General features: G+C 52.7%; 1 protein-coding gene across 1 annotated transcript; it reads right to left on the bottom strand.

The window, feature by feature from the left end:
- Positions 1-449: 449 nt before the first annotated feature.
- OTOP3 (otopetrin 3) lies at positions 450-12690 on the bottom strand. The gene is made up of 7 exons (XM_084750806.1): positions 12300-12690; positions 7276-7689; positions 7041-7177; positions 6217-6275; positions 5844-5962; positions 2145-2962; positions 450-1101 (listed from the first exon to the last, which is right to left on the bottom strand). Exons 1-7 carry the CDS (start codon positions 12325-12327, stop codon positions 931-933), a joined length of 1746 nt encoding a protein of 581 aa, XP_084606932.1. The 5' UTR covers positions 12328-12690; the 3' UTR covers positions 450-930.
- Positions 12691-14209: the final 1519 nt, after the last annotated feature.

The raw sequence follows: 14209 nt of genomic DNA, 5'->3' as shown, positions 1-14209 counted from the left end.
GGGAGCAGGGGGATTCCAGGAAAGGGCAGAGCCGTGGCTGCAGGACCAGGGCCACACTCTTGGGGCCTCGCCCTGGACATATTTGTTCTGGGCTCAGAGAGATGGATGGAGTGCTGGTGTGGCCGGCTTGCTCACCTTCCTGCCCCACCCAGTGGCTCAGAGGACCAGACAGGCCTGGGGACTGGGTAGGAAGAGGCCATAGTGACCACCCATAGTGAACCAGTTGCAAAAATGTCCCGAGGCTCCATTTCAAGAGACAAAGGGTGGAGGTCAGGGCTGTGCAAGCCCAGACCCATCTCTTCCTGCTTGCCCATGGATCAGACAGGGAGGATGTGGTGTAGACCACTCCTGGCTGAGGAACGGGACTGTCCTGCTTGCGAGCACCATCTTTCCTACCACACCTGCAGTGGCAGTTCTGTCCCCAGGAACAAATGCCACAAAGGCCGAAATGGAATCGATCAAACAAACAGGGTTTATGGAAGCAGGAAAGAGCTGTTGGGCCCTGCCTGGCAGCTAATTGATGAGCTCATTAGGAGATGGGGGCGGGGCAGGGGTGCCTGCCAAGCAAGTGCTAGGTTCTGAGCTCCCAGTAGGAATTCTGAGCCTCCTGGATGCCCCTCCCACCGGAGAAATCAGCCTCTTCCAGCCCCCAGACTTCCATGACTTCATACTGACCCTCACAGACAGTAGCTTTTGCCCCCGGGGTGCATCCTCAACTGTGTGGACTACTGTGAAGAGGCAGGCTTGTGCTCAGGCTCTTTTTCCAAGCTCTGCCCTTTGAGCTGGTCCAGGCATAGCCTCTCCTCTCGGTCAGGTTGATGAGATGCCAATTTGGGATTCCCCAGGCAGGTTTCTGCACCTCTTGATGTGTCTGCCCAGATACCCCAAGCTTCCTTTTCTGCCTTGGCACTTTCGGGGTTCCTTCAGCACTCAGGCCCCCAGGTAGACCTCCACCAGTCCCCCAACAGAGTGCATGCGGTAGAAGACCCCCAGAGGCAGGCCGAAGTTGACAATGGTGAACCAGGTCCTGTAGCCATAGAAGTCCTTTTCCAGCCCATTCTCAAACTCGGGGTGTATGCCGAACGCGGGCATCATCCACAGCTGGGGAGAGAGGAGGCTGCTGGGTGAGGGAAGGGCTTGCCCAGACCCAGTGCTTGCTGCAGCGCTGTCCCCACATTATCATCCTGGGACTTTCAGAGCAAGGTCTACCTGCCCTGGGTCTTTCTCACCCCATGACACAGAGGGCCCTGGCTACCTCGGCTTACCCAAGGCCAGCCTGAGCCCCAAGAGGGCTGCTTCTATGCATGGCTACTGGTAGGACCTCCCAGCCAGCAATCTATGCTGCCAAGCTCAACTGTTTGTGCCCTAAGCCCCGAGCTCAGGCTGTTTCTGCTACTTACAGCCACCTGCGTCCCATTTTCCAAAGCCCAGATCAGCCTTATCCACCTCCCAGAAACCTGCCTTGGCTCTTGGGACCCACACTTCCGTTTCTGAACTCCTGACACAGTTTAAAGTCAATTTATCATTTCTTCTCTGCATGGACCAGCTGTTGTTCCACATCTGCAGTTTTCAGTGCTTTTTAGAGGCCAGTGCTTTTTAGACAACCCCGGAGTTGTCCCCTCCCTGCCGCTTACAAGCTATGAGAGCTGGGACTGATCAGACAACATAAGCCTAAGTTTGTATGAGGGGGACGCATAGTAACATTGCCTGTCCTTTGGAGGGACCATGATGATTAAAGGCGATGTGGAGATAGTGCACTGGCCTTTGAGTCTGTGACTTAGCAGCCACTAGAACCTGCGGGATCAATGCCAACCTTATCCAACACAAGTAGTTCTGGGCTGCTCTTTTGGCCAAATTCAACGGATGATGAGTTCGGTGGTCATTTTCTGATGGATCCCATGGCATCTCCCCCATCTAGATCTTACACTTGTCGAAGTCAGAATCTCACACATTTAAAGTGCATTTTGCTAGGTGCTGAGCGCGTTAATTTGTGCCAGGCAGCTTGCAGGGAGCTGCTGGAGACACCCCTGGCTCTCAAAGCAACATCAGGCTCATTGGGAAAGGGACGAGTGACTTTCTGAGTGAGGGGCTCTGGGTCCACACACCACACCCACGCCCCGCGAGTTTTCTGCCCAGCCACTCACCGTGATATTGCAGAGGATGAGGAAGAGCGAGATCTCCTTGAGCATCCTTCGTTTCCAGTTGAGGTGACTGTAGGAGTGGATGTAGGCCCTTGAGGCTCTCCGTAGGTCCTGGCCCAGCTCCCGCAGGGAGCCTCTGCGGGGCAGCTCAGCATCCTGTTTCTCCGTCACACCGGAGAGCACCACGGGCTCCCAGAGGGGGCGGCGGTGCAGGCCCTCGATGATGAAGAGATTCTGGGTGATGTGCTGCAGGATAAGCAGCAGTGAATAGGCCAGGATGAGCTGGTTGAGCAGCTCGTGTGGCTGTGTGGCCACGATGGCCACGATGGAGAAGTAGGCGATGCCCATCTGGCCCAGCGCGGCGCCCATCAGCAGCACCACATCCAGGCTGCGCGTGGGGTTCTTGAGCGTGTCTAGTTCTCGTTCCTCCAGCCCATGGATGGCTGTGCCTGCCAGGCACGCCAGGCTCATGGCGGGCAGGGCGGCCACGTAGAACGCATAGTAGAGGGTGAAGTACTGGCGGGCTATGTCGGGGCCACTCGCCTCGATCTGGAAGAGCACAAAGACGCACACGCCAGCCACCAGTGCCAAAAGGCCCAGCAGGGGCCCGAAGATGGCCCCGTGTAGGCGGAAGGGTGGTTTGTTGGGATGGGCACCTGAGTGGGCTGCCAGGCGGCGGCCCACGTTCTTCCACATGACGAACAGCACGGCGCAGCAGATGAGGCAGTACTCGGTGCTGAAGGGATAGAGCATCAGGTAGCCTTTCCGGAAGACCTCGCACACCGTGGCATTGAGGCACATGCAAGTGTTGGTCCCGTTACCTGAGAGGGGGACAGGGCGGGGAAGGGCAGCTTTTCAGGCAGGTCCTGTACTGAAGAAAACCTAGTGGCACCGATCTCACCCACCTCCTGGAGCGTGCTGGATTTGGATGGGACCCAGCCAGATGTGCATTTTACAGATGTGGAAACATCTGAGGCTGGAGTACAGAAGATTGGAAATCACGAAAGGATTTCTGTTTTCACGAAGGGATTCAAGGCTTTGGGTGCCAGACTTTCGTAAAGCACCTCAGACATGCTGTTGCTGATGCCAAGCTTTGCCTCCACGTGCTGCTTGGCTGGCAGAGCAAACCCATCATTTGCAATATGAAATCGGGCTGCCACACCCGAATGCAGCACCTACTGGGCTAATTAGAAGTCAGCCCCTCTGGGTGAGTGGAGTGCATGGTGTCACACACTGGGGCACATGGGTGCTGGAGGGATTGAGCTAAATCCAAGTCAAACTCTGGGCTATGCATCCAGTACTAGGAAAAGCAGGGGACAGGGAAGGAGCCAAATGCCACCTGTGGGAAGCAAATGAAAACCCTCAAGGTTGTTAATTAGAAAATAAAAGAACCTTAACGGGGCTGGAGAGATGGCTCAGTGGTTAAGAGCACGGACTGCTCTTCAAAAGGATGGGGCTTCAATTCCCAGCACCCACATGGCAGTTCATAACTGTCTGTAGCTTCAAAATCTAACACCCTCACACCAACATACATGCAGGCAAAACATCAATGCACATTAAAAAAAAAAAAAAAAAAGAACCTTAACGGGAAGCTGGAGAAATGCTTAGTGGGCTGCTGCTGCAGGAGACCCAGCTTCAGTTCCCAGCACTCACACCAGATGCTCGCAAACACCTGTAACTCCAATAACCAACGGATCCGATGCTCTCCTGCCTCTGCAGACACCCACCACACGCATGTGCACAGATTCTTCTCATACACACATAGCCACACACAAAACCTTATCACTAAGAATAAAATAAATTACCACAAAAAAAAAAAGAAAGAAAAAGAAAAAAAATTAGACTCTTTACCAAAATGCCAAGCATGGTGACACACACTTACAATCCCAGGGCTTGCAAGACAAGCATAGAAGGATTGCAAAGCCAGGCTAGGCTGCATAGCTAAACTCTGTCTCAGAAAGCCAAGGGTTAGGAATGTGGCTCTGAGGTAGAGCACTTGCCTAACATATGGCCCTGAGTTTGAACCCCTATACTGCCAAAACAACAAACTTGGAATCGCACCTGACGTGTGTAATACCAACACTTGGGAAACTGAGGCAGAAGATCAGGAATTGGGGATCAGCCTTGGCTACATAAAACCCTGTCTCAAAAACCGTAATCAACTATATTGTATATGTGGGCTGTGTGTGTGTGCATGTGTGTGCACACAGGTTTGATGTTGATTCGTCTTCTTTAATTGCTTCTCCACCTCATGTTTTGAGGCAGGGTCTCTCATTGAACCTGGAGTTGACTGTTTTAGCTAAACTGACTGTCCATTGAGCCCTAGGAATTACACAATAATAATTAATTGAAGCTGTGGGTGTGGCTCGGTGGTAGAGTGCTTCCCTAGCATGGATGAGGCTTTGTCCCAACCCCTGGCCACAGACATGACACACACACACACACACACACACACACATCTATGATGTCATTTGACCAATGTTCCTCCTTTGCACTTTTTTTTTTGTGTGTGTGTGTGCAAAGTACAAACAGAATGTGAAAGACGGCCTCAACATACAGACATGCCATGATTCATGTGCTGGGTGTGTCGATGCCTGGGAGCTGGTGCATGCAGGTCATGATGCCACCTGTGGGTGGGGCAGGCACATAGGTGTGGCTGAATCCCACAGACTGCAAGCTCCTCATATGGGTTTATGGGATGTTGCTTCAAAAGGTGGACTATACAGGTTCAGGATTGGCCAGATGGGATAATCTAGGGAGTTTTCTACCCACAAGTCTCCTCTTCCTCCTGGCATGTTTAGATATTAAGATTGCATTAGGACAGCATTCCTTTCAGCCCCAAAGGCTTTTTAGTCTCTTACAGGTAAAATACAAATATCATGGGTTGGAGCATGCCTGAAGGACTTGTCAGTGACCAACTCAAGTAGAATTAGTGGCTGGCTTGTTGACAGCACCATGGCTGCAGGGATTGGAACATGAAGGGAACCATTGATGCATGAAGTGTGTGTGTGTGTGTGTGTGTGTGTGTGTGTGTGTGTGTGTGTGTGTATACATGCAAGTAGACACCAGAAGACACCCAAGAGGGTGTTATTCTTTAGGAAGTATCTCTTCTTCTCCTCCTCCTCTTCCTTCTTCTTCCTCCCTCCTCCTCTTGACAGTCTTTTATCAGTCTAGCATTGTCAATTAGGCTGGCTGGCTAGTGGGTCCTAGAAATTGACTGATCAGGCCATCCTTGATCTATCTATCTATGTATGTATCTATCTATTGAGACAGGGTTTCTCTGTGTAGCCTTGGCTGTCCTGGATGTTTTTTAAGGACAAGAGCTCACTGTGTAGCTCTAGTTGACTTGGAACTCACTATGTAGATGAGGCTACCCTTGAACACACAGAGATCTACCTGCCTCTGCCTCCTGAGTACTGGGATTAAAGGTATGTGCCACTGTGTCTGGCTATGCCTAGCTTTTTAAAATGTGGGATCCTAGGAACCAAGTTCAGGTTTCTGCTTGTGTGGTAATCACTTTATAGACAGAGCCATCTCCACAGCCCACACTTTTCTGTTTAACAATGACCAGGCCTTGAGTGTGCTCCCAACTTTATAACTATATATGCTTCCATAGTGTGTGTGTGTGTGTGTGTGTGTGTGTGTGTGTGTGTATGTGTGTGTGTACAAATGTGATGGGGGAAGTTCTGGTCCCCTTTGTACCTGCGAATTTTTCCATGAGGGCATCCAGCTCAGCCTCGATCTCACGGTGCATGGAGTCGTTGGTCACAGCCAAAACCCACAGCAGCAGGTTTGTGGCCAGAGTCAGCATGAGGCCACACCTGGAGGAAGGGCCACGCTCTGCTCATACTCTGAATAGCTCCCAGGGCCCCATCTTCGCCACCCACTGCCCTTGGGGTGACCACTCAGTCTCAGAGGTAGACAGAAGGTAGTGGTAAGATCCCAGGAGCCCTTAGGAGTCACTTGGGCTGCACCTTACACTATCCCACAGCTCCAGGCCCCTCCTGTCTGGGGAAACTGGGTGAGGTGTGGAAACAAAGAGGCCCAGGAGACTCCTCCCAGAGAGACATCTTACCTGGTGAAGTTGGTCTGCACCTGGACACAGTCCTTACAATGTCTCCAGAGCACCCAAGTCTGAAAGAGACAGGGCCTTGAGCCCAGGGGCTAGTGGTGTGCTGGTACATAGGGGAAACATCACAGCTCTGTGTTTTTTGTTTGTTTGTTTGTTTGGTTGGTTGGTTTTTTGAGACAGGGTGTCTCTGTGTAGCCTTGACTGTCCTAGACTTGCTTTGTAGACCAGGCTGGCCTTGAATTCACAGCGATCCACCTGCCTCTGCCTTCCAAGTGCTGGGATTAAAAGCATGTGTCACGACCACCCAGTGTGTGTGTGTGTGTGTGTGTGTGTGTGTGTGTGTGTGTGTATGTGTGTGTGTGTGTTTCAGTGGAAGACCCCATAAGGAGGCCTTGGTTGGAATCTTGGCTCTGCCATTTCCTTTTACTGTGTGGCCAGTGGTAAACAACTCTATGCTGTAGTTCCCTCAGCTATGAAAAGGGACTCGATTGCTACTTCTTGAGGAGGGGGAGATACCTAGTCAGAGGAGACTAAGGGTGATGTAAATAGAGCACAACAGAGAGTCATGGAGAAGCAGGGATATCTGGGAGCTGGGCTTAAGTATGCACAGGCACATACAGGCAAATGGGTTTCTAGATGTCTACATCTGAGAGACAGGTATGTGTGCAGAGGAGCATGTGTGTGGGTGTGGATACACAGAGGTGGGCTGTGACTGACGTGTGTCTACACCCTGGGGCCTGGAGACATTGCCTATGTGGCTGGTTTTAGTATAGGTTGGGTGGTACGTGTGTCCCCGGAGGTATGGGGGGGCGTGAGAGAATGATCACCTGGACACTCATAAAGACAATCTCAATGACTGGGAAGATGAGCTCCACTTCTGACTTGCAGTGAATGTGGCTCACGTCATAGCCCATGCGGAATACGTTCAGGAAGATGGTACAGCTGCCGAAGAGCACCAGGGAGCCTGGCCGGGAGAGCAGGGGCAGGCGGGGCTAGACACCAGCCCTTGGATACCTTCTCCTTCCCCCAGCCCTCTCCACCCACGCAGCACCGAGCACTCACCCCTAACCCAGATGGGGCCCGCGTGAGGGTCACGGTACAGCACTGCGTGGGGCTTCCGTGTGGTACCCACAGCATAGTAGAGGAGCCACAACAGTGAGAGGACCTTCAGCGCGGCCAGCAGGATCCACACGTCCCCCAGAGTGACAGCCACATTGTTGAAGATCATGCTACAGATGAAGGCCCCACCCAGAAATACCACGTTGAGGGCCAGGAGCCCCGAGAAGAGCTGCCCCGCCTTCTGGGCCTGTCGGTCTCTCCGCAACAGCAGCGAGAAATGCCGTGCGAGCCAGGACTTCTGCGCTGGGGGGCCTGGGCGTCCTGTGTGCTTGGTCTCCATGCCTGCTTGGTCATAGGTAGATGATGCTTCAGTGGTCTCTGATGCTGCGGAAGGTATGGGTGCAGCCTCAGCAGGGGCTGGAGAGGGAGAGAGATTAAATAGATTTGTCTGGCAAAGGGCCCTGGGTTGGAGCTCAGCCCAGATCCTAGCAACTGTGTGATGGAAACATACTATGGAGCCTCTCTAGTTGGGACACTGGAGCTGCCCCAAATACCTGATGGAACCTAAGGTTGAGACAGACCAAGAGCCATACAGAGGCCCTGCTTGCTGCTCAAGGGCACAGAGGATTGTTTTGAATACATGGAGGGGCCATTTCTCCTTCCCCAATCATGACTGGGCCACCTCACTTCTCAACTTAATGCCATGTCCTAAAGTGGGAGTGAGATGATTTTTTTTTGTCCAGGCAGTGAGGGTCTCTCTGTCTCTGTCTCTCTCTGTCTCTGTCTCCCTCCCCCTCCCCTCCCCTCCCCTCCCCCCCCCTCTCTCTCTCCTGTCACTGGATATTTTTCAGAGCTGGAGCATCCATCAGCTAAAGTCAGTGTGGACCTGGCAACTTATGGAGGAACTCTGTGTGTGACATCAGGAGCACACGGGGCTGTCTCCCTGATAGTGACCGTCCAGTGTTGTCTTGGGTAGGATCCTGAGGTTGAGTCTGGGCTTGGTGGGAAAGAATACTACTCTGGGGGTGTGGTCTGGAATAATACCCTATTAAGGTTACACTGGAGTATCTATCTATAGATGCTGACAAGGTCTAGATGACACCCACTGGGTTCACAATAGAGTTTCTTCCGGAGGAGGGATGAAGGGACCGGAAGAGGGAGAGTTCTTTCTAGCTTCAGCGTTCTTCTTAAATAATAATTAAAAACAATTAGTAAAAATAAAATTCATCTTAAAACTCATTAAAGGGTCAGGCGTGGTGGCGCACGCCTTTAATCCCTGCGCTCGGGAGGCAGAGGCAGGCGGATTTCTGTGAGTTCGAGGCCAGCCTGGTCTACAAAGCAAGTCCAGGAGAGCCAAGGCTACACAGAGAGACCCTGTCTCGAAAAACAAACCAAAAAAACAAACAAAAACTCATTAAAGGTTTGGAAGAAAACCTGTGATTGATTTGCAGTGCCTGCCATGTGTATAGGCTGGCCGAGGATCAGCATGAGTGCTGTGCACTTGACTTGAGCTGCACCAACTTCTGTTTCCCCCACTCTACTCCTGCCTGTCCTGTGAACGCACTGAATAACAAGAGGCCACGGCCTTGACTCTCCTTTTTTCCTGAATGTCTCTCACCATCATCTGCAGCTTTCTCTCAGGCCAGCCACTTGCTCGAGCCTAGCCTTTGGGCCACCCAATAGTTGCAGTGCTGTCCCTTTGGGCCACCTTGGGCACTGCACCTCCCCAGTGGGACTGAGTTGCAGGAAAGAACGCATGGCTCTACCGCTTCTGCATGCGTCCAAGAGCTGCTCCCCCCAGAGCCCCTGCCACCAGGCATTCTTGCTTCAGGGCTGTCAGTGCATACTGACCCACCTCCTGCTTTTTTTTTTTTTAATATTCATTTATTTATTATTATATATACAGTGTTCTGCCTGCATGTACACCTGTAGACCAGAAGAGGGCATCAGATCACGTAACAGATGGTTGTGAGCCACCCTGTGGTTGCTGGGAATTGAACTCAGGACCTTTGGAAGGGCAGGTGGCCACTCTTAACCACCATGTCTCCAGCCCCTCCCCCCCCACCTCCTGCTTTGTAATGCTCACAATCCTGGGGAGTTTCTGGGTTCACAGCTCCTAGGCGTGAGCTGAGCCCCATCTTTGCATCCCACCAGACCCCAAGGCTGTCCATCCCAGCTCCCACACCGCCCGCCCGCCCGCCTTCCTCCTTTCATTCCATTCTTTCCCTCTCCCTCCTGGTTTCTCTTTTTAGCTTCCTTTATAGACTAGCTCTGTAGCCCAAGCTGGCCTTGAACTCTCAATTCCCTGCCTCTGCCCTCCCATGTGCAGGGATTATACACACCTGCGCCGCAGTGCCTCCCTGGCTTCTTAGATTGACCTCTGCCTTCCTCTGGAACCTATCTGCTCTCTCTTGGACTGGCTTTCCTGCTCACGGTGCCTGCGCCCCTACTGACAACCCTGCAAAGACAGCCAGTTGCCCTCAGTATAGAGTCTGAGACTTATGGGACTTTTCTGAGCGGAACAAGGCAATGTGTGCTAATGAGGGCCCCATCCACACAGAATTCAGGGAACAGTGGCTGCTGCCACCTTCACCTACCTCCCCAGCACTGCCTCAGGCCCCAGCGCTCTCCCCATGGGCTGCCGTGCCCTGCTATAGTTCCCAGAATGCCTCTATTCGGCTCGCCTCCCTGTCTTTGCACATGGCCCCATCCTTTCTCTATGGCTCCCACCCCCCTTGCTCTTCGGTGACTCTAGCTGGTTCTTGAGGACTCACCCAGGCTAAGCGAGGAGGGTCCTTTCATGCCACTCCCAGCATCCCTTGCTCATTTGCATTGCCCAGCATCTTCATCAATGAAGCTTTGCTCTCTCTGTCTGTCCCCCAAGATTAGTGGTTCTCAATATTCCTAATGCTGTGACCCTTTAATACAGTTCCTCATGTTGTGGTGATCCCCACCCCCAGCCATAAAATTATTTTCGTTGCTACTTTATAACTGTGATTGTGCTACTGTATGAACTGTAATGTAAATATCTGTGTTTCCTGATGATGATCTTAGGCGACTCCTGTAAAAGGGTCAGTCAACCCCCAAAGGAGCAATGACTCAGAGGTTGACAGTCACTGCTCAAGACCCCACTAGGAGACCCTTACCACACCAGCCTTACCACCGTCTCTCTGGGACCCTATCCCCCCCACACACACCCCCTGAGCAGTACTGAGAATTGATACCTTCCTCTCTTCTCTGTTGGACAGTGAAGAACTAAACTTGAGGCCCTTTTCAAGATTTTATAAACAGCTCTCTCTTGTTTGCTGGTCCATGTTGTCATCCTTGGGCCAATTCTACCTCCTCCCTGTCCAGCCCCTGGCCACAGCCCAGGCTGCTCCTCTCCATTCAAGGCCAGACAGAAGACTTCGTGTTTCCTGGGTGGTTTCTCGGCTCCCTCTTCCGCTCCCACCAACGACCCTCACCCAGTCTCTTCAGAAGGAAGCTTTCCTTCCACCCAAGTAGACATGTGGCTACTTTGCTGGGCCACTCCTCTGCTGAATGTGCACTATTATGGGCTGGTCCTCTCAAGATCTGGCACTACTCCTGGGCAGAGATGAGGTCCTGTCTAAAGCCTCCCAGCTCAGCGTGTACCCTGGACTCTGGCTGTTGGGAGTGGGGGAGTTTCAGCACCTGAGTTTCGGGCAGAGACCCTGCCCATTAACCCTATCCATCCTGGTACAGCCGAAGAGGTATTTCAGATGGTTATCTTTCACTTCCCTCCCCCTGGTTGAGCAAGGTAAGGCTCCCAGGACACCTCCCTGCTCCTTTTCTGACAGCCCTGGTGGCTCCACCTCATCTTATCCACAGCCTGCTGATCAAGAGCCCAGATGGCATTTAGCATCTCTGTGATCTTGGCCAAGCTACTTAGTTTCTATAGTCAGTGTCCTCATCCATCGGTGAAATGAATGCACAACTTTGGGATAGTGATGCCTGGTGCTCAACAAGTCCCACTAGCTCACGCTCCATCCAGCTGGTGTCGTTCCCCCCCCCCCCCCCCCCCGCCCCCCTCGTCTCCCGGAAGGAGCCCTGTATGTGACACACTGGCGCAGTACCACTGAGCTCCACCTCCAGCCTAACAAGTTACTGAATGAATAAATGAAGGAATGGATACATGATTACTACCTCAGGAGTTTTGTCAGAACTTAGAGATTTGTCGCATGAAAATACACGAAGAACCATGTCTGGTAGATGTTTGTGAATTTCCCCACAGATCAAGATCCCAGAGGGGACTGAAGGGTTGGAGTTTTTACTCAGGCTGCAGGCCGTGGGAGGGAGGCGGAGTGTGTGGAGATTCTGGAAAAGAAAGTTCCAGGTCCTCTCCCTTGGGAAGGTTCACACTCTGATGGCTTTCCTGTTCTCACGTTCGTGGTTCAGTGCTCCACCATTCAATGTAGGCAAGGTGTTAGGGTGGGCATCAAGGGGGCCAGAAAAAGCTACGTGCTAGAACTCCACCGCACTTGGCACGCCTCTCTGCATGACGCCAGCCCCAGGGAAGTCCTAGACACCAAACTGGTTTATGGGTTGCATTCAGAGGCGGGCGACGAAAGAAGAGGGACCGTCTGAACCACAGGGCGGGCAGTGCAGGGCCAGCTCCAAGGGAGGCTGAGGAGCGCGAACAGGGAAGCTTCGGGATTTTGTTCCGAGCAGGAGGAGGGAGAGACCTAGGCAGCCCTAACGTTATATTCTTTTAACTAACCACACATCCAGGTTTCTGGCTTTTTTCAGGCCTGGGCGCCCTATTTGGGCTGTAAGGACCCTTGAACCCGGGGTGAGGGATGAGGTGGAGAGGAGGATGGGGCGCAGAGCCAGAGTTGGGGGGTGCACGATTCAGAGGAAACAACCTCGGGTCGCCCCACTCATTTTGCCCTCCCCAATCCTTGCAGTCCCAGGCTCACGAACCCCACTTTGGAGCAGTGAGTGTGAGGACGAGTTTCTGAAGAAGATTCAGTCAGCTGTCCCCATGCGCTGGAGCACGGGAGCCCTACCTGAGGTCTGCGAAGCCATCGAAGCCATCGTCGCGGTCCCTACCCGCCTGGGTTGCAGCGCGGATCCTCTGGCCAGGTGAGGCCCCAAGCTCCCTGGGACAGATGCCTCGACGCCCTTTCCTCCCCCCCCCACCCCGCCCCCCCGAGAGACTGCGCAGCCGCCGCTCGGGCTCCAAGGCTCATCGATTTTTCTGTTGACTTTGGGAATCTCATTAATCCCTCGTTAATTATTCCACCGGGACTCGGGCACAGGCCGGGCAGCCAATGGCGAGGTGGATGGGCGAGAGGGCGTGGCGGGAGGCGGGGCGGACGAAGGCTGCAGGGTCTGGGTGGGGGCAGCCCCCAAGGTGGAATGGGGTGCTTTGTCCTCAGGCACGCCCACTGAGCTGCAAATGGGTCCCTCTCCTCTCTAGGTCCAGGTCACCTGTTTTCCACACCCTCCCTACCTGACCTAACACCAAAGTGGCCTTTCAGTATTATCTCTGTGCCTTAAAACATCACAACTGAAGAGAGCCAAGGTGAGAGATGAGATTAGGAGGCAGAGGAGAAGGTAGTACTTAGTCCCTTCTCTGGTCCTCCCTTTCTTGTGCCCCTTCCCTTTCTGCCTCACATCCCCACCACGCCTAGCCTTTACAGCCTCAAAGACCTATGGACTTCAAGCTCATGACAGAAGCAAGACACTTTCTTTCGATGTCCCCTGTTTTCTAAGTGTTACTATTTTCACCCCCAAATGTCATTACTCCCACCACAGCCCTCAGCCTAATACAGGCCTGGTTCTCCCTCTCTTCTGGCTGTGAGGCCTTCGTTCTAATCTTTGACTCTTACAAAAAAGGAAGGGGGTGGGGTGGGGAAGGCCTGGCTGGTGCTGATGAGAGGACTCAGTGGGTAAAGGCACTTGCCACCAAGCCTGATGGCCTGGTTCCATCCCTGGTACCTATAAAGTGAAGGGAGAGAATTGATTCTGCAAATTGTCTTCTGACCTCCACTGGTACACCACAACAGGTGAGAGAGAGAGAGAGAGAGAGAGAGAGAGAGAGAGAGAGAGAGAGAGAGGACGGCTGGACTCCCTAAGACCAATGCTGACCCTCTAGCTTTGGCTGTGCCTCCCGCCTGCCTCCATTTCTGTGCGCAGCTGTGGCAGAGCAGAGAGGGGGGATTTCCAGGGGGTCCTCAAGGACCTCAAGCTGAGGAAGTAAAGGGGGGCCCCTGGGCGTGAGGATTCCCCCAGCCTGCTACCAGGTTCCTAGCTGTACTCCTGCTTCTGACACTCCTGAGGTGATTTGAAGGAATAAGTCTACCGCTCAGGGTTAATGGGTTCAGATGGGCAGGAAAACCTCCCATAGTTCCACAGCACAGGAGGTTAACAGTGGCTGGCAACCATTGCCTGTTTCACAACAGCAAACAGAGGGGACTTTGAATGCTCCCAACACACTACTATAGTCTCCGTCTGAGGCACCCAATATGCCAGTGCTCAGATCTGAAACGCCACACTTACAATTGCTATCTATCAATTAAGCAGAACATATGAGCAGCAGCAACAAAAACCTCTGCTGCTCAAAAAAAAGAAAAAAAAAAAAAAAAAAAAGAAAGAAAGAAAGAAAGAAAAGAAAAGAAAAGAAAAAAAATAGAGAAAAAAAGTTTGAGGGCTCGGAGATAGCTCAGTCAGCAAAGTGTCACAAAACAAAGACCTGACTTGGCTCTCCAGCAGCACATAAAAGCTTGGGCGTAGTGTGGCACACTTATAATACAAGGCTGGAAGGAACAGGATGATCTCCAGAGCTTGGTGGCTAGGCTGATTTGGTGAGCTTCCCGTGAGAAACCCTTGTGGGGTTAAACGATGGGGCCTGGAGAGATGGCTCAGCAGTTAAGAACACTGGATGCCCTTCTAGAAGACCCACGTGGCGGCCGAC

The sequence above is a fragment of the Acomys minous genome, assembly GCF_964271855.1.
Source record: "Acomys minous genome assembly, chromosome: 12".
Taxonomy (NCBI): domain Eukaryota; kingdom Metazoa; phylum Chordata; class Mammalia; order Rodentia; family Muridae; genus Acomys; species Acomys minous.
The sequence above is the reverse complement of the archived record's forward strand: the minus strand, read 5'-3'. Positions and strand labels throughout refer to the sequence as shown.